General features: G+C 39.1%; 1 protein-coding gene across 18 annotated transcripts in view; it reads right to left on the bottom strand.

Moving 5' to 3' along the window:
* Positions 1-18,982, bottom strand: part of unm_hu7910 (un-named hu7910) — a 24,473-nt gene extending 5,491 nt beyond the window's left edge. The window contains exons 1-17 of one of the 18 annotated variants that reach the window (XM_063912356.1): positions 16,369-16,943; positions 16,229-16,294; positions 14,468-14,683; positions 13,555-13,599; positions 11,963-12,031; positions 4,187-4,234; positions 3,255-3,338; positions 2,996-3,037; positions 2,254-2,298; positions 2,071-2,100; positions 1,957-1,989; positions 1,722-1,757; positions 1,521-1,568; positions 882-968; positions 581-622; positions 393-478; positions 198-284 (exon numbers count right to left, since the gene is read on the bottom strand). In XM_063912356.1, coding sequence (XP_063768426.1) covers positions 198-284; positions 393-478; positions 581-622; positions 882-968; positions 1,521-1,568; positions 1,722-1,757; positions 1,957-1,989; positions 2,071-2,100; positions 2,254-2,298; positions 2,996-3,037; positions 3,255-3,338; positions 4,187-4,234; positions 11,963-12,031; positions 13,555-13,599; positions 14,468-14,683; positions 16,229-16,294; positions 16,369-16,534 — 1,230 coding nt within the window. In that variant the 5' untranslated portion in view covers positions 16,535-16,943. Of the gene's footprint in view, positions 1-197; positions 285-392; positions 479-580; positions 623-881; positions 969-1,520; positions 1,569-1,721; positions 1,758-1,956; positions 1,990-2,070; positions 2,101-2,253; positions 2,299-2,995; positions 3,038-3,254; positions 3,339-4,186; positions 4,235-4,893; positions 8,110-8,376; positions 8,419-8,560; positions 8,609-9,315; positions 9,355-9,442; positions 9,479-11,962; positions 12,032-13,554; positions 13,600-14,467; positions 14,684-16,228; positions 16,295-16,368; positions 16,944-18,744 lie in introns of those variants that run through there. The other 17 variants (XM_063912357.1, XM_063912360.1, XM_063912359.1 and 14 more) reach the window with 17 other exon arrangements.

Genomic DNA, 18,982 nt, shown 5'->3' with positions numbered 1-18,982 from the left:
TTAAACAAGAATGCTTTTTGTTTCAGTCTCGTTTAAGTCGCTGTTATCTGCCAGAGTTCAAGTTGATGACACCTCAAAGCAATTTGCGAAAGGAATACCGTGCAGTACCAGCTCCCTGCAGTGCAGTATTGTGCTGAAGTATTGTGCAGTATTCTATGTAGTACTTTGCAGCAGTATTGCAGTACTGTGTGTAGTACCTGAGCTTTCCCGTAGCGGGAGCGGGGGCTCTGTGGATGTTTCCGCACCAGAGCCTCAAACGCTTTCAGCGCCTCCTCAAGTTTCCCCTTATGGAAAGAGAAAAAGATTCAATAACAAAACAAATTACGCTTGAATTTGGCACTATTTTTTTACGTTGATTGATTGGAAGGTGAGAATCTGTGTCAGGTCTGTACCTTCTTCCGAAGATTTTCTGCAGCGTCGATTTCTGCTTTAATGGTTTTATCGAACTTATTCAACAACTTAGGTTTCTTCTTCTTTGCTAGAGGTCGAGAGTATGGGAAGAACAAAGAAAACAAGATCAGTGGAATCAAATGCAAGGGATAATTCTCATTGTTCATGTGTGTTTAAAATCAGTGTTTACCTTTTTCTTTGAGCTTCTCCTCAGCCTGTTTCTCTGTTGGTTCTTAAGAAACAGTGAAAGAGACACACTTCATTTATAGCCCACCATGTTCAGAAATTAGGCATTTTCACACGATATACGATTAATGCTTTTCCTGCAGTGAAGGATCTGAATTTTTCTTACAAAACTGAGAATAATTTATAGTTTATAAACTATGATAATGAAGCTGTCATCTTACTACTGGCCACCAGATGGCGCTGTTGTACTGCTACGATCTGTGTGTGTGTGTGTGTGTGTGTGTGTGTGTATGATGTGTGTTTACCCTCAGTCTCTGTCTTCTTTGGTGTTTCTTTCTGTGGTTCTGGTTCTGCTTGTGGCTCAGCCTGGATCTCTGCTTGCACAGCTGAATCTGACAGGAAATAATAAAATCAACTTTATAATTTCAGAAGATTCCTCTAAAGCAGCGGTTCCAAAACTTTTTTTGCTGCGCACCCCCTTCTACGTCCCAAACAGGTTGAAGCACCCCCCCAAAAAAACGCTTTGTTTTATCGCCATATAAATCACTTTGTCATGAGACGTTCCACTTGACAGTTTCCCTGATTTCAGCCAGTTAGTCATATGGCGGCAGCGGCTGTCTTCTTCTACGTTTCTACCAAAAACTAATGAATTATAGTTTTTGGATTTAAAATAAAAGGGATTACAAAGGACATGTTTATTGTTCCTGTTTTTTATTGTAGCCTATGGAAAAATCCCACTTAAAAAACAACACTGTAATATTTTTACACCAGACCACCGTTCCATGTTTCATCTGGCGCACCACCACACTTTGGGAATCCCTGCTCTAAAGTGACTCATTAACAGCTGTTGTGGGTTGAAGAGAAGCAGAGTTCTCTATAGTTCCTGTCTGTTTGTTCAAGGAAACAATGACCCATATTTAAGACTCTAACTATAAATAATGTACCTGCTTCCTGAGTGAATTTGGAGCTCGTCAAGTGTTGTCCAGACTCTGCTACAGAACATATTCAAAGATTCAACACTCGCCAAAACAAACTAAATCTAAATCAATTTAGATACAACATACAAAGCAACACAAGTGATACAAATTGAACCGTTAATATTATTAATGGATTTCAATTATTTATTTTCATTCTGTTAGACTCACCTAGACTTTCCTCTGGAAGACTCTCCTCTACTAAAACTGCAGCAGGAGACAGAATAACATTTACTCAAGATCTCTATTGGATTAGAGGTTTGTAACTGAGTCATTTATTAATTTGTTTTACTAAAGTCAAGGATATTAATACTTCTCCCTCCACTTGATAAAAAACATTTCTACAACTTCTCCTTCTGCTAATGCTGATTTCATATCGGAGCTTATCAATTACAAAAAGTCTCACCTCCAGCTGTGTCGATGGTTTCAGCCTCACCCTCTAAAATGAGCAGATAAGAACGGGAATCATTATTTTAAAGAAGGGTGAAAAGCACAGACCAGAGAAGAAGAGTCTACTCACCATAAGGATGAAGGCTGTCTCTAGGATCATCTGAAACCAACACAGATATATTATTCGTTTACATTTTACTGCACATTCAATTGACTTTAAATACCTTTATTACGTTGAGCTCCTTACATAATTCTACTTCAGTGAATGCAGTACTTTTACTTACTGCAAAGATCTGAATACTGTTTCACGTACCTGGCACAAACTCATCTTTCACTATTGGAGGGAGAGGTACAGCAGCTGGAGACACAGAAACATACAAGTTAAAACTACACAAATAATTAGAATATTGTGAGTAATCTATTAATGGTTAGTCCTGCAGCAGCTAAACAGGAAGGGGGGCAGCAGACTCTAGAAAAAAAACAGAGGCAAATGCAAATCTGAGTCTCAGATTTGCACAAACACAACAACAACAACAACAACAGCCTGCAACCTCTGCGCAGCACCGACCTTGTATTTCAGACTCCAGCTGTGATCTGAATGCTGCAGCACACACACACACACCACACACAGGTAAACAGTTACCTTAGTGACATCATCATGTCAGCTGCTCACAGTGAGCAGGCAGCAGAGCACATGTGCATTCAGACATCACAGGCAAAGTATTACATAGTTATAATGTGCACACAAGATAAGTTACCCCGTGACCCCCTGACATCCTCTCCCACATCACGTATGTATTGTACTCAACCAATGTAACAACCACACTTATTTTTTACCCCAAACTATGATCCCTTTGAAAACGTAACAAGCTGTAACATCACATATTAGACAAAAAAAGGGCAACAAAGCGGAGGGCAGCAGCAGCAGCACTGAAACGTGACAGCAGCTCACAAAGCGCCTTATTTAAATACAGTTAAGCTGCTGCTCTTCATCAGTTAGTGAGACATATATTTATTCTTCACCAACTGTTATTCCATTTCTGTGTAGTACCTACCCTGATCCTCACTGTGCACAGCTGAGGGGCTGCTCTCTGAAACTGATAAAATAACAGAAATGTAAAACACACAGTGACAGAAATATACAACAAATAAAAACAATAATAGAATCATTTGAATTTATATTAAAAAGAGAGACATCCACATTGTAAATCACTTCTGAATCTCTGTTAACTACACTGTAAAATATGTTTTATTGGCATTCACTTATTGCATTTCTACTTAAAGGACTTTACATCTATTACTATATTAGCACACCTGTCTCCTGCGTTGGGGTTACGGTTGACTCCTCCTCTTCTGGCTCTGCTGCGTGCCGATTGGTTGCTGCTTTGGTTTTTAAAACTTGTGATGGAGGAAAGCAGGCAGAAAAGGTAAAGTAGGATACGCATTTAATTAAATGAAACATAAGCAATTACATATCTTACATTAAAATGAGGACTGTGTTGGACTTGAAATAGTTGTAAAAGCAGAATATAGCAGCATTGGGTTTTCAGGCTGATTCATTATCACTGTATATATATCAATTGACTTCTCAATTGTCTTATTATTAATAGATGTATTTTATTTTGAAATGCAATGTCTTAATTCCCCAGTTAATCTCCATGGAGGGGGCTTTCGTGGTGTTTTTCTTGATAAATGTTGTAGTGCATTAATATATGTTACCATGGAATAATCCCTAAGACGACAAATCATTGCAGCTCAAGTACCAAATGCTCATTATGAAGACTGGCCCATCCCAGAATCATATACACTATATTATTGTATATTACTTTATATGCTGCTGGGTTACTTTTGCATCCCCTGGGGATCAATAACTTGTTATTATTTATATACTAATATCATCATTTATTTATTGATCATGGTATAACTAGTCTGTATCTGTAAAGAAACCAAAGTAAATCCAGTAAATGTAAGAAGTATAATATTTCGCTTCATTGTATTCATGAAATTGAAGCAGGGTGGAGCTGGAATAATGGCATAAGGGCTCAGTGTGTGTGTGTGTGTGTGTGTGTGTGTGTGTGTGTGTGTGTGTGTGTGTGTGTGTGTGTGTGTGTGTGTGTGTGTGTGTGAGAGACAATGATTTTTGAAAAAAAAGAAGGTAGGAACGAGGTGAAACAGAGACCCATATATCAGGTCAGAGACAGCTCATTTTTCTAGGAGACAACAGACTCAGCTGTGCGTGTCCTCACCTGTTTCCCCCTCAGGTGCCACATGTGTTTTCTCTGCCACCTTCAGCCCTGTTTGATGGGTTCAAATACAGTCAAACTAAATTAGTAAATAGACAACTATTCAATGCCAGGTACAGTTGTGACGTCTTGAAGCGTGGTTGTATAAGGTACTTCTCCAGAGTCGGTGTACCACCTACAGTAGATGCAGTTTGTAGACATTCACTTTTCCTATATTGCAAAATCACCTAAAATAGCCTTTAATGAACCATGCACCCAAACTTTTTTCATTCATTTACAAGTAAAAAGCTGGCACAGAACTCTTAACCCACACGGAGTAGAAGTATGCGATAAACAAGCAGGAAATGCAAGATTATCATAAGCTAGTTATGACTGATGAAGGTTTACAGATAAGTGGGCCAGAGCCTTAAAAAACCAGTATGGGCTCATTCAACATATTCATCAACCACACACTTACACTTCTAACTTAAGGAGGAGAATTCAGGAGTTACAGCAGCATGAAAATATTTCTTAGGGAGGAAACCGGATAACACAGGAGGAAGCTGTGCTGCAGGGAGATATGTTAAAGGGAGGAGAATGTGTTGCTCATTACTCATGTTAAAATGTAAGCAAGGGTTCGCAGGTAGGGGCAAAACCTAATCCCTACACACATAATCAAGCTACTTTTACATCTCAACTATCACCAAGAAGGAAGACAAACATATCACAAATTGATAACCAACATTTATTTATCACAGAAATTCTCAAACTTTGAAGGAAAGGTATTTCACAGAGGATGCAAAAAGCAGAAGGTAAGTCATTCTGTGTTTTGGAAACATCATTTACCCCCCTTCAACCCAGCTTTTCTATACACTACTGACAATTAAATAATGCTCAAAACTTAAATAACTTAATAAAATTCTAATCCTGTAAAACCATTATGATGCAAAGATAAAAGCCAGGAACCAAAAGGAGGACCATATCACACACACACACAAAAAGTATCCCTTAAGTTGACAATGAAGAGGTTTCAAATGACAGCACACACATCGAAAACTATTCAAACACAGTTTCTGTTTGATGTAAGACGACACTTTCACCAAACTATTAACCGTGAGATCACGTCCCATGGATAAATCCAACTGAAAATGCTTTAAACATTCAATGCTTAGTTGTTACAGTGGTGTTTCAATTAGAGTTTGTTTGTTTTGTATCTAAAGTTGATTCTGACTTTCTAATTAAATGAAATACTTTGGAGGGAGATTTTACGATCAAAGCTGCAGAATTATTTGCCCAAAAAAAACACGCTTCACGCTGGCACCATGAGATAAGACAAACCGGTTTGACTTGCTTGACTTGATATCTTCCCCCAAATAAAACCAAATCAACCAAACATGCAAACTGACTAGAAACTAGGTAGAAATCTGCCAAACACATTTCAGGATTTTCTTCCAGATCTAAAATGATCAAATCTACATCACTGAAAAAAGTGCAGTAGAAGAATATCAGACCAATCACATGAAGGTTGTTATATATATATATAAAGTATGATCAGGATTTTTGGTTATTTTTAAAGGTAGTTAAATTAGCGATGCACAGTTGTCTTTGCAAATATCAAAATGACCAAATGTACAAACAACTGTTTACAGTGAAAGGATGGCAAACTAAGTCTGTGCACATACAACCCGTTTTATTACCAGGGATGCACTTTACTATTCGGAAAGTTATTAGCCAAACATTTGGCTCTGATGTTAAGAAGTTGAGATATGTACAGTTCCAAGATCTCTTTATACAGGACCGGGTCATACACTGCACCATTAGACATTTTGTCTTAACTTCCAGACTGGGTCAGACTAAATCTACTCGTTTGCTCAAAAATCAGGTCGTCCTGCTCAGTGATGACAGAAATGTACAGTTTACGTGTTTTCAAAGGGAAAGACCCTCCCCTCCTTTAACTATCTGCTAGCATCATTTATGAGATAGAAACCTTGATTGGTGCGGTCATTTGAGCTTGCCACTCAAGGCCATTTTCCCCTCCACGGCCTTTCTTACTACTGGTCGAACACTTTTTTCCTCAGCTGTTGGAGCTTTGGGTTGGGAAGCATTTGGCTTCCTCACTTCTACCTTTGCCAGTCTCTCCGCCTCCATCTTGTCCCGAGCAGCTTTCTCTCTAGCAAGCCTCTGCCTTTCCATCTGCGCCTTTTCCATTGAAAGTCTCTCTTTCTCCATCCTTTCCTTCTCCAGTCTTGTCCTTTCAATTCTCTCCTTCTCCTGAGAAATTCTTGCCCTTTCCTTGGCGATGCGTTCCCTCTCCATCCTCTCCTTTTCTTTGGCTACTCGTTCTTTTTCTACCCTTTCTTTTTCCCTGGCGATTCTATCCTTTTCTTTGGCAATTCGTTCCCTTTCTAGCCTCTCTTTTTCGGCTCTTTCCTTAGCAATTCGTTCCCTTTCTAGTCTCTCTTTTTCAGCTCTTAATTTGGCGATGCGTTCCCTTTCTAGCCTCTCTTTTTCAGCTTTTACTTTGGCAATTTGTTCCTTTTCTAGTCTCTCTTTTTCAGCTCTTAATTTGGCAATTTGTTCCCTTTCTAGCCTCTCTTTTTCGGCTCTTTCCTTAGCAATTCGTTCCCTTTCTACTCTCTCTTTTTCAGCTCTTAATTTGGCGATGCGTTCCCTTTCTAGCCTCTCTTTTTCAGCTTTTACTTTGGCAATTTGTTCCTTTTCTAGTCTCTCTTTTTCAGCTCTTTCTTTGGCAATGCGTTCCCTTTGTAGCCTTTCTTTTTCAGCTCGTTCTTTGGCGATGCGTTCCCTTTCTAGCCTTTCTTTTTCAGCTCGTTCTTTGGCAATGCGTTCCCTTTCTAGCCTCTCCTTTTCAGCTTTTTCTTTCGCAATGCGTTCCTTCTCGAGCCTCTCTTTTTGGGCATTTTCTTTTGCGATGCGTTCCCTTTCTAGTCTCTCTTTTTCAGCTTGTTCTGTGGCAACACGTTCCCTCTCCAGCCTCTCTTTTTCTGCTCTTTCCTTAGCGATGCGTTCACTTTCTAACCTCTCTTTTTCTTTGGCAATGCGTTCCTGCTCCAGCCTCTCTTTTTCAGCTCTTTCCTTAGTGAGGCGTTCCCTTTCTATCATCTCTTTTTCTTTGGCGATGCGTTCCATCTCTAGCCTCTCTTTTTCTTTAGCAATGCTTTCCCTCTCCAGCCTTTCTCTTTCAGCCCTTTCTTTGGTGATGCGTTCCATCTCTAGCCTTTCTCTTTCAGCTCTTTCTGTGGCGATGCGTTCCCTTTCCAGTCTTTCTTTTTCTGCTTTTTCTTTAGCGATCCTTTCCTTCTCAAGTCTCTCCTTCTCTAACTGTTCCTTCTCTCTGGCTATTCTTTCTCTCTCTTTTGCGATGCGTTCCCTCTCCATCCTCTCTCTTTCCAGTCTCTCTTTTTCCTGTTGTTCCCTCTCCGCTTTTTCCTTCTCAGCCCTCTCTCGTTCCCTCGCTAGGCGCTCTTTCTCCATCCTTTCCTTCTCAGCTCTCTCTCGTTCCCTCCCTAGGTGCTCTTTCTCCATCCTTTCCTTCTCAGCTCTCTCTCGTTCCCTCCCTAGGCGCTCTTTCTCCATCTTTTCCTTCTCAGCTCTCTCTCGTTCCCTCCCTAGGTGCTCTTTCTCCATCCTTTCCTTCTCAGCCCTCTCTTGCTCTAGTCGTTGCTTCTCTTCTTTGGCCAATCTCTCCATTTCTATCTTCTCTTTTTCCATCCTCTCTTTCTCCTCCATTAGGTGCTTCTGGGCTTCCTCCAACGTCTTCATCTTCAGCACCCAGGCCTTCTCCTTCTCCTCTTCTTCCTCAGAAAGGAAGGCCTTTATCTCAGCTATAGCAATCCGGGCGATCCTTTTGGCCTCGATCTTCTCGTGGATCATCCTCAGCTCTTCCTTCAGAGCAGAGCGTAGAATGGCGCCTCTGATGGGCCGGTCTAAGGTATTGGATTTAACCGCAGTGTGAATATCCCTCACAAACACACCTTTTATCAACTTGTTAGCGGGATCACGCAAAGCCACTCGGGAAGTGTTAGAAAATAAAGGCGGCATAACTATTTGAAATGTTATACAAATTTGAACTATATTTGGACTATAGTGCAAAATCAGGTTAAACACAAACAATATCCATTTGGTCAATCCTCTGTTAAATCAAAGCCGTGCTTGAAAATATCGTATTTTTTCAAACGTGCAGATTGCCATACCTCTGGTTGTGTTTTCTCTAGGATCTTTCTTCTCTGCTTCAACTAGATACCAAAATATCCAAATACACGATTATTTTTTCACAAAGGAGCTTGATTTCTGCTTTTAACAATTGATATAATTGTCCCCAAAAAAAAGAAAAGATTTAACTAACTCACATAAAATAAGTCAGAGGGATAGATCTACCTTTTGGGAGTTTAATCGGTGGATCAGTGTCTTCTAAAGTCTTGTCTTCTAGAACAATACACACACAATGTTTGATACCAAAACGAATAATGTAATCAAATCACCACACCAGGCAAAGTGGACCACAACTAGGGTTGCAAAATTCATAAAATATTTAAGGTGGAAACTTTGAGGGATACATTTAAATAAAGAAAACGTTTCCTCTTAAATAAGTCCACCATTAAACGTTTTGATTCTCATTATTTCATCAAATGTCAAACACACTGCACAGCAAAATGGATTGTATTGTCTGCTGGTAAAGTTACATTATTGTACATTCAATTTAGATATTATTTATGAGTCAGCTTCATGTCATACCAAGTAAGAACAATGTGTTTGTATGCCATTTCAACCACAGCCTATAATTATATGATTCTTTAAATTAAATATTGATTTGGTTTTACTGGCAGATAATGAATAAATGAATGAATCCACAGTTTCTTGTAGAAGTACAGGTCACCTCAAAGAGATGAAAGCAGCTTGTTTCAGATTATTTTAATTCCAGTCATTTACCTGAACAACAACAACACGACAAATGCCAATAAAGTGGACAGGTGTTTGTTTGCATGGAGCTCGTGTTATTTTAAGTTCACCTGTCGATTGTCTCCTGAAAAGCCTGCAGTGTCATGCACTCTTCTCAGGTTTAGTAAAGGTGGGTAACTACAGTTATTTGGGATCAAACTGTCATGCATTAACGAAACCAATGTGAAGAGTACCTTTACTTCTACCCCTCTTCTTCCCCTCTTTCCGGTCTTCTATAACATGTACAAGCACACAGATCAGTCAACTGCAGAATACTAGTTTGGGAAATGCACAATTAAAAACACACTTCTCGTACGATACCTTTCCTGGGAGCAGGAACTTTTAACTTCTTTTCATCTGCACAGGACAAACAGCAGAGGAAGTTAATGAAAACTAGTCTACGTCCCAGTGTGCTGCCTCGTAAAATGATCTCTATTCGTGACGAATCAACCCCCCAAAATGTATTTAAACAAATGATTTTATTTTGCATTATGTCAGATTTCACTAGTTTCATTTGCACGTACATTGTTGTTATGATATGGCTTAACGAAGAGTTTCATCTGGTACTGTTTCCAGTTTGTTCTTGACCAACACAACTTAGCTTAATGACATAAACACTGTGTTCAGGTTTTAACTGTTTTAAAGCTACAAAAATTGACAGAAAAAGCTCAGCTGAGAGTAATCCATTAGTGCGATTACACAAATCGTGTTAAGGAAAGTGCATAACATGTAGGCATATTAGTGCAAACAGACTTATGACAGCAAACAAGGTTTCAAACAGTCATTGCTAAGCTATGTTCCTATAATGTATTTGCAGGAATGTTGTTCTTTACTTTTTTCTGGCCCTTGGCCCCCTTCCATGACAGAAAATAAATGATTTTCTGGCAGATTCTGGTTGATAGTGTGTAATAAATTACATAATATAATAAATCCTAGGATAGAAATGAAATAAATGTTTACATTCTTAAGGTCAAATCAAAAAATACCACACAAGTTCTCAAAACAGCCTGCCTGCAACTGTACTAAGACCTGAATATAACAGAACTAAATCGACATATAAAATCTAAATCATTAATTAAAGAACCAATTTCACAATCTCAGATTTAAGAGCATCCACCCTCGCACACTGATTTAAAAGCAGTCCCTGCCTACAGCTGCATCATCACATGACGATAACAGACTATGACAAACCTGATTATTTAATGAATACATTTAAATTATTTTATGCCGAGGACTCTAAAAGTATATTTTAGCAGATACAAATAAACACATCCTCAAACTGAGTGCAAAATATATACAAAAATATTGAAAAAACAACATTGAAGATAAAAAAACGTATAGATTATTTAAAAACTGTTGATGCAAGATCATCTTTACAAATGTGTAAATCACACTCTTAAGATATTTGCCAGAATGTGTTGAATGCCGTGTTATTAAATAACTGAAAATGTATTTTAAATGTTAATTTTAGGGCCAAAATATTTCTGCTGATTTGCCTGATGCTTTAAAATGTATTATACAATACAAATAAAACAACAAAGTAAATAGACCCAAAACGAGTGTTGGCAGGTAAGTCTAAGTCCTGCTAAATTTACTTTTAAAAAGGACTGTTTCCCAGTTTGGCCCTGCAGCTGAAACCAGGTCTATCAGGTCCCTCCTTATGATTGGTCGGTAGAGGGACCACAGATCCTTGCTATTGGATGTGGGCTCGCTTCCTGTCCTGCTATTGGTTCTGAAGGTCCAGTTTGACCAGTTTGACCTCCCCGTCATCAGAGGAGGTTGTGCCACCTTCCTCCTCCTCTTTCTTCTCCTCCTTTGTCTCGCCCTTTTCTACAGGCGAGGACACTACGTCATAAAGGAAGGTGAAGAAGCCATACATCCAATCAGAGCCCTCGTCTGCTAAAATATTAAGAACCTCTTCAAGAGACTCGGCATTCGCGCTACCGTCGCCATCTTTGGTCAAGCCTGACGAGAGAGAGAGAGGGAAGACATGCAGAGAGGAGGGAGGGAGGTGAAAATGATGGGAGGTGGAAACAAAGCAGGGAGGCATAAGGTGGTGTTTTAAAGGAAAAGGAAGAGACATAAGGAGGAAGGGAGGTTGTGACCGTAACAAAAAAATAAAACAAAGGAGAATGAAGCGGGAAAGAGAAAGATAGAGAGTTAAAGATGTTGATATGAAGCATAGACAGTTATAAATAAGTTAACTTCCTGTCTCAGTCTCGTCAGGCTTCCTGTCTGCCTTAAACCAAAGAACAGCAGAGGACATCTTCCTCGAATAAACTTTAAAAAACACACCTGCAATGAGGGCTGGTTTCTGGAAAAGACTGTCTGACACAAATCTTAATTTAAATAATAAAGAAACAATCTAAGGAATAAATTCAAGAGTCGGACTTTCCTCACATGAATTTTCCCTTAAATCTGTGACTTTCAAACCCAATACTCTTGCGTGGCCACGTTTTGGTTTATCACACAACATGATCTGGCCTTAATTCTAAGGGTGAATAGACCAAAAAAGGAAGTTTGCAGTTCTGTACTGTTGGACTTTACCCACACCAAATAAAGAGAGTATTATTCAAGGTTAGTACAGGTCTTTTTAACACCTCCTTTAAATTTCAGAAAGGTTCCAACTGTTCCTGTAAGACTCTTTTCAAACCTCATGATGCAGATTTTCTTTCTTACGGGCAAACAAAAGAAAATCACTCACTGCTTCAGTAGAGTTCAAACCACAATAGGGAAACTGGTTAATGTGTAAAACTGAGGCATGCCAACTGTAAACCACATCAGTCGGAGATCTCAGATAAAACAGGCACAAATATAATAAATTTAAAAAGGGTGACTTGCCGAGAAGCACTTTAGCATCCTCCACGTCAAAGTCTCCGTCTCCGTCGGTGTCGTAGGCCGTCAGTTTGCCTGAGAGAGGAGGGGGAAAATGTCAAAATAAATATGCTTCTAATTTTGTACAATAGGACAATTGGAATCTTTTCCTGGTGCCAGAGAGTAACACTTGCTATGTCACCATGCACACAGAAGAAGCATTTTCCTCAAGTGTTTAGAGTGTCTTTGGACATGTATGCAGCAAATCTAGAATATGCGTCTTCATTGCAATTTGAGACACACATTTAAACATTTTACAAAAAAACAATTAGAGGCCAAAAGAAAGGAGAAACAGGCCAATTTCAAAAGACTTGGATAGGAGGCTGTTTCAGCAGTTTCATGTTAGTAAGAATTTAATATATTAATTGTCAATACTTATGCAGCAACGTACGGCACATTTGTTGAATTCCTAAGATGATGACACTAAAAAGTTAACAGGAAAAAAGGTGATAATATCGTGACCCCCCTAACCCAGCATATATACATTACATACTATATATTCATAGTACCGCAAGGAACTCAGTTTAGAAGTATTTATCGTCTACAACATTCTGTGTAGTAACCAGAGTTGAATTTGATTTCATTTCATCCATTTCTACACTGCTAATAATAAGTACACAACACGGCATATTAACAGCAGCACATAACAGTTTGTCAAAAAGCATGATCATGAAGCATTAATTTAGAAGGGTAAAGTTGAAGGAAGAGGAAGGATGTGGTGGAGGAGGACTGTTGCATTTATACTTTTACAATACTGTCTGTCATCTTTTTCCTGACCCATCAAACTACAGACTCCCCACTGGGGCTTACGTATCAGAACAATAAATGACAGAATAAAATCTGGGAGGATGTAAAGAAACACATTATTTTGGAACGAGCTTGAGATGAAATACGTTTGATTTAAGCTTTTCGTATCCAACTTTCTTTGCAAATGAGCAAACTCAGTGCCGTGAGAAGTTATCAGTTCACTGCTGACTGTGGTTTTCCTTGTGCTTATTTTAGTTTAGTAAGAAATCAGTTTAGTTTCTCTTTCTCTTGCTCTGTCTACAAGTGCAGTCATACACATACACGTTATTTCAACACTACCTTTCTCATAGGTGTTCTTCATCTGAAAAGGATACGTTGGATGTTTCAGAGTGGGGTTATATGAGGAACTTGAGCTCTTATCTGGAGTCATCTTCTATACATACTCTTCTTCTTCTTCTTTTTTATAAACGCCAGACTCCATTTAAAAACCAGTCATTTATCCTCTCAGAACACAAAGGTTCTGGTCTGCGGCTGCCTGCATTTTTTTTAGTGCTTCAACAGGTTATTTTAAATTCACAAAATGAGACAATAACAAAAGACATCAATAGATCAGAAACTCCATATTATGCAAGGTTAAAATGCTCTACTTAACAGAGAGGCTACATCTTTATTATTAGTATGCTTAAATCTTTCTTAACTAACTTTAATTCAACTCTTTTCATCCCGTCTTATCCTCATAAACTCATGACATTCTTAGGAGGATATGGTGAAGCACACAGTGTAACGAGGAGTTAGAAACCTTAACCTCGTACCTTGTAAAACTTCAGAAAAGTTCAAACGAAACTCCTTCGCTCTGGCTGCATGAAGAGAAAAACACAGAGGAAGGAGGAAGGAGACAATAAAGGCTATAGCATATTAACCTCTGAGTGCAGTGAAAAGGGCTGCATGAGGAGTTCTTTTGAATTAATATGCCAACCATTAGATTAACACTGCAGATATTGACAGATCATGCAGCCCTGAATGACTTTATGCACAGAGCGGAAACACACACGTTTAATTGAACATACAACACAGCTCAGTTAACACAGAGAGCTCCATATAAAGCAGGGATTAAAACCAGACTGAGAAACCGGTTATATTTAACATATCATCAGTCAGAGGAGGTTTGAGATAAGAGAAACATGTCACCTGACATATTCAGCAGCGTGTGTGTGCGTGTGCGTGCGTGCGTGGGTGTGTGATTCTGAGAGGAAGAGCTTTTGAAAGAGCGGTATGACTGTCATAACCACATAGACAGGGGCTGGTTCCTGTAAGATAACCAACATTTTGAAACATATTGTCTGATGTCTAATCGAGGGAAGGAAACAGGAGAGGTAACAAGGAGGAGCGTTTTGAAAATGTGTGTGTGTGTGTGTGTGTGTGTGTGTGTGTGTGTGTGTGTGTGTGTGTGTGTGTGTGTGTCATAACAACACTATCAGCATTCAACATCCTTAAAATTCAAACTGACTTCCTATTTTTAAAGATTCCTTGACCATTTTTTTCTTTTCATTTCAGACATTAACATTTTTATTCATCTAACATCTAATTTAACTAAACTCAAGATCTTTAAAGCTGAGTAGAGAATCCTGGAATATCACTAATGTAGGTATAGTCTACTAAATTCCTGACATCCCAGAATTGCATGTTTCTTGCACCTACAAAAGTCACAATTATCACCTAACTTACCGATGACACTGTCGTAGTCCACAACGTCGAAGTAGACGACAGCCACGGAGCTCCAGACTCCGAGCAGAGCAAGGACGACAAACCAGGTGAACATGGAGTACTTAGCACCTTCTCCCCCTCCTCCTTCTCCTCCTCCTGCTGCTGCTGCTCCATCTCCTCCTGCTCCTCTCTCCGTCCTCTTTCCATTCTTGCTATCCACTGGCACTGTCTTTCCCTCTGGGTACATGAAAATCAAATCAAAGTTATATCGCACAGGATTTTAACATTGGTTTTAGTATGTTAGTAGTCAGTTTACTTTTCTATCTGAGAACTAGCTGCGGATTTAGCATAAAGCGACTTTTCTCACTCCCATCTTGCGTTAGCATCAGCAGAAAAATGTGGGACTGGATGTCAGTAGCTCAAACTGAAGACGGTATTTATCAGGACCAGAGTCAATTATGTTTGATATCAAATAGATGAGAATACTTCTGATACTATAACTGAATACAAATACATATTTAAGCTTTGAGATTTCCTCTAAATTGACTCTGGTCCTGATAAAGGGTTTTTAAGTTATGTTTCCAATGTGCATCTTGATAAAAAAGACAATATGGCAGGAGCAGAATGGGGCATGCCAACCCAGGAATAGAGTGAGGGACATGCAGTCAACATGACCCTCACAGAGAGAGAGAAAGAGAGCGAACAGCTGTTTGTACACCACTGAGAACGAAAATAGCTTCATCTAATGAAACTTAATGGTCTTAATGTTAAAGGCACAAACAGAAATGGCTTGGTATATTGTTAGCATAGTGCTGAGTTTAGTTTCTGCAGTGATGCAACACAAATACATGCTGCAGGGTTCAAATGTCTGTTATACAACAAGTGTGCATGGGCTCTTTAAAATGTTTAAAGAGGTGTTAATGCAAGAGATGGAATATCAACCAATAGAGCTTCAGAAGCTAAATTCATCCTATTTTACACAGTCCAGCAGTAGGGGCCTGGGAATCGTAGGGTCACCGGTTCAAGTCCCCGAACAGACTTGAAATATGGAAAGTGGACTGCTACTTGGAGAGGTCCCAGTTCACCTCCTAGGCCCTGCTGTGGTGCACTTGAGCAAGGCACCGGACCCCCATTGCTCCCCGGGCGCTGCACGATAGCTGCCCACTGCTCCTAGTACTAGGATGGATTAAATGCAGAGGACCAATTTCGCTGTGTATGTGATTAATAAAGAGGGTTTCATCCTCCAATTCTATCTAAGCTAACAAGGTAAATTCATCCTATTTTACACAACGTTGAAGCTCTTCAACTCTCAGATAAGGATTAATGGAATATCCAGTTCTTTGAAATTAGATAAAAAGCAAACAAATCCAAACCAACACTGGGAGGCTTTTACTGGGAACAAAGCTAGAGGATGTATTGAGTTTGCACTGAAAGTATGCTAATGGAACGAGCCAAACCAAAACAACCCAAACCACAACAAACCAAACTATAAACTTATCCAGCTTTTTATAATTGAGTTGCAACCACACACTTACCATGCCAAACCAATTCATGCCAAACCGACTGTTCCCTAAACAACTCATTTCACTGTAAGGCCTTTATTGTGAAATTAAGCTGCATGATGTTTATAGTTTGCATTAAAAGCGTGCTACAAAGTTCACAAACCCAAACCAAACCAATTTAAACCAGGCAAACCGAACTATTGTTAACTACTCCCTTTAAACATCGAAACTACCAGACAAAATCACTCCATGCCAAACCAAGCTCACAAACTGTTCATACCTGTCTCCTGAACAACAGGCGGCACCTCCACCTCCTTCTGAGGGATCTCCTCCTCTTTAACGCTCCCTAACCGAGCAAAACCAGGCAAGATAAGAACCAAACCGAACCAGCTTCAATCTAAAATCCTTCACCAGGCCTACCTGTCTCTTGGATCTCCTCCTCTATCTCCTCTGATAAACCTATCAGTGGCTCCTCTTCTTCAGTGTACACTTCCTCCTCCTCCACCTCCTCCTCCTCTTCCTCGTTTTCGGCAGTGATCTCCTCTACAGGAGGTGAGGAGGAGCCGTAGTGGCGGTAGCGTTGCATGTCTCAAAAAAAGGTGCCAGAGCCGGGTAATTGCAGACTAAACCACCATCACAACTAAAATAAAATGTGTGTTTTGTAATATGAAATGATGGAAACGCTTATTCCAGACTGAAAAATAGGAATTAAACGGTCCCAGAACTATTCAAATTTTCTGAAAAGTACTTAAGACTGTAGTAGTTTCAAGAGTAGTTGCACAATAAACCAACATTGCAAAGAATAAAAAACATTCTACTTTTTAAAAAGTTTCACACTGAGAAAAATAAGAATTCAACAAAATCAAAACTCTTTAAAACTTTACAAAAGACGACAAAGTACTGTAGAAAAAAGTTGTTGATGAAGGAATAAAAAGGGAATAAATAGAAATATTCCAAATGATTATGCTTATCGTCCAAACCAGCATAAAGATAGTCTCAGAGAAGAAGGACAGAAAGTGACAGAGAAATAAAGAGCTCCTCCTCTTCCATCCAGAACCTGATCCACACTATTATTAGAGTGAGTGTGTGTGTGTGTGTGTGTGTGTGTGTGTGTGTGTGTGTGTGTGTGTGTGTGTGTGTGTGTGTGTGTGTGTGTGTGTGTGTGTGTGTGTGTGTGTGAGATGCCATTGAGGACAGAATAGCCCACCAAATAACCTTGACATGTGTTTGTTCTCACACACACACACACACACACACACACACACACACACACACACACACACACACACACACACACACACACACACACACACACACACGATAATTAAAGGGACAGTAAGTGTAATCTACAGATCATGTTATACTACACAAAGTGGATATTTAACACCGGTGAATTGGCAAGTTGTTATTGGAAGTTATTCTACACCAGATCACATTTAAGTTAAATACTGAATGTGCATGATACAGTTATTTTAAAGCTGAAACTGAACTGAACTGGGGAATTGCACAATTAATCAATAATGGTTGCAGCTTGACCTGACTTTACTAGATAATATATCATTTCTAAAAATTTGCCAAACGCCTCTAATGCATCAGACTTAAAACAAACACATTCATACATCTGCATTTAAATAGGAAATATCCAGTGGCTTTAGAACATATTTTATATAAAAAAGTACACATTATCCATGTAAAGCTCAATAAGTTGTGTAAAGTATTGATCCTATTTTTGTGTTTACCTTTTTAAACTGAAAACATGGGTAAAAGATACTACAAATAAACAGGGTTTTTTTAAATAAAAAAAAAGAGTTTTCCCAAGTTTAAACTCTGAATGTCAAAATGTAATGAAACTTGAATGGTGTGCAATTATGAGGTGAGGGAGAGCCACAATAATAATTGCTGTCACAGCAAAGCTGTCATATTTATAAAAGCAGAAACATGTTTTAGTAATAAGGGATTATGATGAAGCTTTGCTTTAATTATTTAAAATAATGTGCGTTTATGTGAGGCCTATACATTTAAAAATAAAGTGAATTTATCTGACTTTGTCGTCAACCACTAACTACTGTCTGTTAAAAAGTTAATAGCTTGTTAGCTTTTGTTAGCCAAGCCAACCATCACCTATGGTAGCTAGGTTAGCTTAGCATTTACTGGGCACACTTTCATGTTACCGCTGGACTAGCAAGTTATCATTCACACAGATTAGTTTATCCATACTTAACCAATTAGTTTAGTTGGACAGCCGAAGTCACGCAATATTACGGATATATTGACTGCTAGCAAAGAAATTGCTTAATTAGCCCCGAATTCTTGCTTTGCGAGAACGTTGAACCAGACTCCATTAAGCATTCTTACAGTTAAATATTCTCTTGTTTAGAGTGAAAGCAAACAATGATAATGTGACACATTATAAAGTTTGCATAAACATATAAAACTCACTACTCAATTCGGCATAGGTGAAATAAACAAATGGTCTTCACTTGACTGACATATTATGTTTTATCTCCGGTTACTACTGCTTCTAGACGCGCAGCAAGACGCGCATTTTCCTGAAGAGGATAGTGGGAACCACGGAGGATCCAGCAGAGAAGGCTGTAAATTATGCTGCATATCGTGTCGGTATGTAAGCCGAATTGAAGAATAGATAAAAATCATTTATGAAACATGGTTGACTTCGTTCTGCGATAATGCATATTTGCCAATTGGAGTAAAACTTTAAATTGCAGGAAAATGCTACTGAACTATGTGAGAGGTGCGTCCATGGTTCGGAGAATACAGCAAGAAAAGGGTACTGACCTTTTTTGGAGTGGGATTTGGGAGTCTTTTTCTGGCCCATTGCTTCGTAAATTCTGCGCTCTAACTTTTCAGCCTTGCTGCTACGAACTAAAAAGCTAATATATCTGTAATTGAGACAAAGTCATGCGAAGTAAGCTGTACGGGTCGTTGTATTTTCTGCGCTCTCATTGATGAAGCTCGGAGTTCTCCAAAATATCACGTCCTCACTTGGATACCAGCAAAGCCAAAGTCCATAGTA

Source organism: Eleginops maclovinus, chromosome 21 (assembly GCF_036324505.1).
Source record: "Eleginops maclovinus isolate JMC-PN-2008 ecotype Puerto Natales chromosome 21, JC_Emac_rtc_rv5, whole genome shotgun sequence".
NCBI lineage: Eukaryota > Metazoa > Chordata > Actinopteri > Perciformes > Eleginopidae > Eleginops > Eleginops maclovinus.
The sequence above is the reverse complement of the archived record's forward strand: the minus strand, read 5'-3'. Positions and strand labels throughout refer to the sequence as shown.